Here is a 3,312-nt window from a genome sequence, read left to right as displayed (position 1 = left end):
AATTATTATAGTAAAAGTGGATCAATTGATTCATTTGAAAAGTATTTGATTGAAACTATTGATACGTTCAGATGGTTTAAATTGTATGAACAAACACAAGTTGAAGAACCTATCGATATGACAAAGTGTTTAGAATGGAAAATTCAGGAAGCAGACGAAAAAACAATTAATGATATTAGAGATTATTCAAAACAAATTTGCACAACAGAACGGTGTGTACAAGAAGACTCTGTATTTAATACTGAGAATGAAACAACGATAATTGATTCCCCAAAGAATTGGTAAATGAAGTTGTGTTATGTGAAACAGGTTTTGATAAAACAAATTATTTGCCACCATCAAAAAGAAGATTTGTTGGTCGTGGCAAAAGAAAAAAGAAAGTTACTAAGAAAAATACAACTAAAAGATTTCTTTAAATTATTAATTTCCAAACATCAATTACATTTGAAACGTATACTATAAATAAATATAAAATAAACTATTGTAATAATAAACATATATTTTATAGTGTTATTTTGATTCTTATTATTTTACAAATAATTATATTTATTATAAATTTAAATTAATTATAATTATTGTGTGACTTTCCCATAAAAAATAAACATCTTCAAGTTCTATAAATATACATAGAAACATGTTTTTATCTAAAATTGCAAGTTGAACTTTTTTGAATTGTGATTGAATTAAAATTAAAACAGATTCAATCCCAAATTATTCAATTACTAAATATTAAAATCCAATTTATTTGACCCTTTAACCTGTTCCAATTCCTTTATTCAAATTACTTTTTGCCAAATTTTTGGCTTTTGTACCCATTTGGTCTACATAATCATTGGCGACTTCAAGTGCATTTCCACTCAGTTTACTTGCTTTATCCCCAATATAATCAGTCGTTTTGGATGCTATTTTATTCACAATATCCCCTTCAAGTCCAATCCCACTTGCTATTCCTTGAAGTGCCGGTTCAAATGTCTGCTTTAGTGCCTCTTTTGCTATTGTCTGAAGTCCATCTTTTGTAAGTGTTTTTGCTGTATCTACAACATTATCTACAACCATCTCACCACCCTTTTTAGCTACTGCTTTTAATTTTCGGCTAAGTCTCCTTTTGTATTTTGAAATTCTTTTGAAAAGTCGGTTACGACTTCAGTGGCTTTTTTCAAAGTTTTTGCAGTCGTGTCAACCGACTTTGCTATGGCAGCAATTTTACTGGCTCCTAAAGATACTCCCGCAAAAAGTGGAGAAAGTGGTGTGGGTATAACAGCAAGGACCGTCGAAACTCCAGCTACAGCACTAGATACAGTCGCAACTACATCGGCTTTTTCTACAACAGTATCAACAACTTTCCCTATCGCTTTACCAGTATCAGATATCACATCTGAAGAAGTGTCAATGATTTTCTTAAAGACGTTTGCTGTACCATCAAAAAATTCTTCAAAAATGTTATCAGATAAGAAATAATCCGAGTTGTCAGAGTCAAATAATTGTAAAAATGAATCCAGATCTGATTCATTAATTTCTGTAGTTGAATAATCTTCAGTTAACTCAAACTCTTCTATATTTGATCTTTGGAAAGGATAAGAAGATAACACAAAGAAAATGAATAAGTTAAACACGAAAATGTTCATTTAATATATGACCTAGTTCGTTTTTGAACTTTAAATAAAAGTGTAATTGGTTTTTAAAAATCCAAAAATGAATATTGAATAATATTTATCAATTGTTTTAAAATCATTATTACTTGTAAACAACACTCATTTTTTTATAAAAATGATATAAAAGTATATTAATTGTTTGTTAAAGTTAAATTTAAGTGGAATTGTATTAATACTTAAATATGTCAAGTAAGATAAATTTTAATGGGTGTAATTATTTATAAATAAAACAACACCAAAAAACAAATTTTTAAACATACAATTTATTAATTTCTAATATATAATGTTAGTTATATCAAAATCTATTCAAAAATTCATTTTAATTTTAGCTTTGAAACAGAGGTTGTCGTTTTTAAATTATTAATACATAAATGTTAAAATTAACTCTATTATTTTATATCCAAATTATTTTTCTTATTAAATTATTTTATATACAGAAAAAATCCTATTTTTTCTTTGTTTTTTAATTATAAATAATTAAAATATGTTTAAAAATTTATTATTAGTTTTGAATAATTATGTAATTTATAATTGTTGAATGAAATAAAATATACAGTTTCATTGTATAAGCAACAATCAAAGTTTATTATTTATATATTGAAAAATAATACAAATCGAGTTCAGATAGTATATTTAATAAGTGCCAGAAACTTAAAGTGTGCCAAGAAATTAGAGGATTGATTGATGTAAATATTCGGGTTTTATTTTTTTGTTTTTTTAGGGTTTTAAATTATTTGATATGTAATTTAAATGCCAAACTCATTTCTAAAAATAATTCTGGCACATTGTAAATGCTCGATCTGTAATTACTGAAGGCCAGAAACTTAATATGTGACAATTTTTAATTAATTAAATGAATTTGTCGCCAATTTTCATATATTTTTTGCAAAAAACTAATTACAATAAAAATAAAACCTTTATTTTATCATTAATCACTCATTAAGTTTTTAGTACTTAATCAATACTCTATCTGTTTTAACAAACAACAACATTTAATTTGAAAATGTTGTTGTTTTTTTTGTTACAAAACATTATTATTGAAATTTTAATTTATTTATCAGCGTTAAATATCTATCCAGAATAAAATACTTTTGATACATATGAAAATTTTTTATTCTGGATATTGAATACGTTTTTATTTTAATAACACAAATAAAATACACATATTTTGATCTGATATTTTAGAAATACCACTATATAGTCGCCAAATGGTATTTGTTAAGTTGGCAGTAAAAAAAATCAAAGCCTGAAAATAAGAAATGGTATTTTAAACAATTTTGTAAATTACTCGACAATGTCTTAAGTTCAAATTTGTATCAATATATCTTTCGTTTTTAAATACAACTTTTAAGTAATGATTTTTAAATTGTGTTGTATCGACTTAAAAAGGACCAAATGATTTGAACAATTACTTTTGGTTGTGTGTTTTTATGTTTTCCAAATTTTTATTTTTTTCATTAAAACAAACACGTACCAGTTGTAAACGGTGATAAGTAAAATAAACATACACATAAACAAAATTGAGTACAATCAATGGCGTCTATTTGTCGTAAATGAGTGAATTTTGTAGAAAATTCTTTTTAATATTGAAATTTATTTTTATAAAAATTTAGTTTTTAATTCACAAAGTTACAGACTTAAAAAATATTTATGTCGTACA

General features: G+C 24.9%; 1 protein-coding gene across 1 annotated transcript; it reads right to left on the bottom strand.

The window, feature by feature from the left end:
• Positions 1-753: 753 nt before the first annotated feature.
• Positions 754-1,625, bottom strand: EIN_240130 (hypothetical protein; the record flags this gene model as incomplete). Its single annotated transcript, XM_004261213.1, has 2 exons — positions 754-1,065; positions 1,140-1,625. 2 exons carry the CDS (start codon positions 1,623-1,625, stop codon positions 754-756), a joined length of 798 nt encoding a protein of 265 aa, XP_004261261.1.
• Positions 1,626-3,312: the final 1,687 nt, after the last annotated feature.

This window comes from Entamoeba invadens, assembly GCF_000330505.1.
Source record: "Entamoeba invadens IP1 unplaced genomic scaffold scaff_1105074726343, whole genome shotgun sequence".
NCBI classification, from domain to species: Eukaryota; Evosea; order Mastigamoebida; family Endamoebidae; genus Entamoeba; species Entamoeba invadens.
The sequence above is the reverse complement of the archived record's forward strand: the minus strand, read 5'-3'. Positions and strand labels throughout refer to the sequence as shown.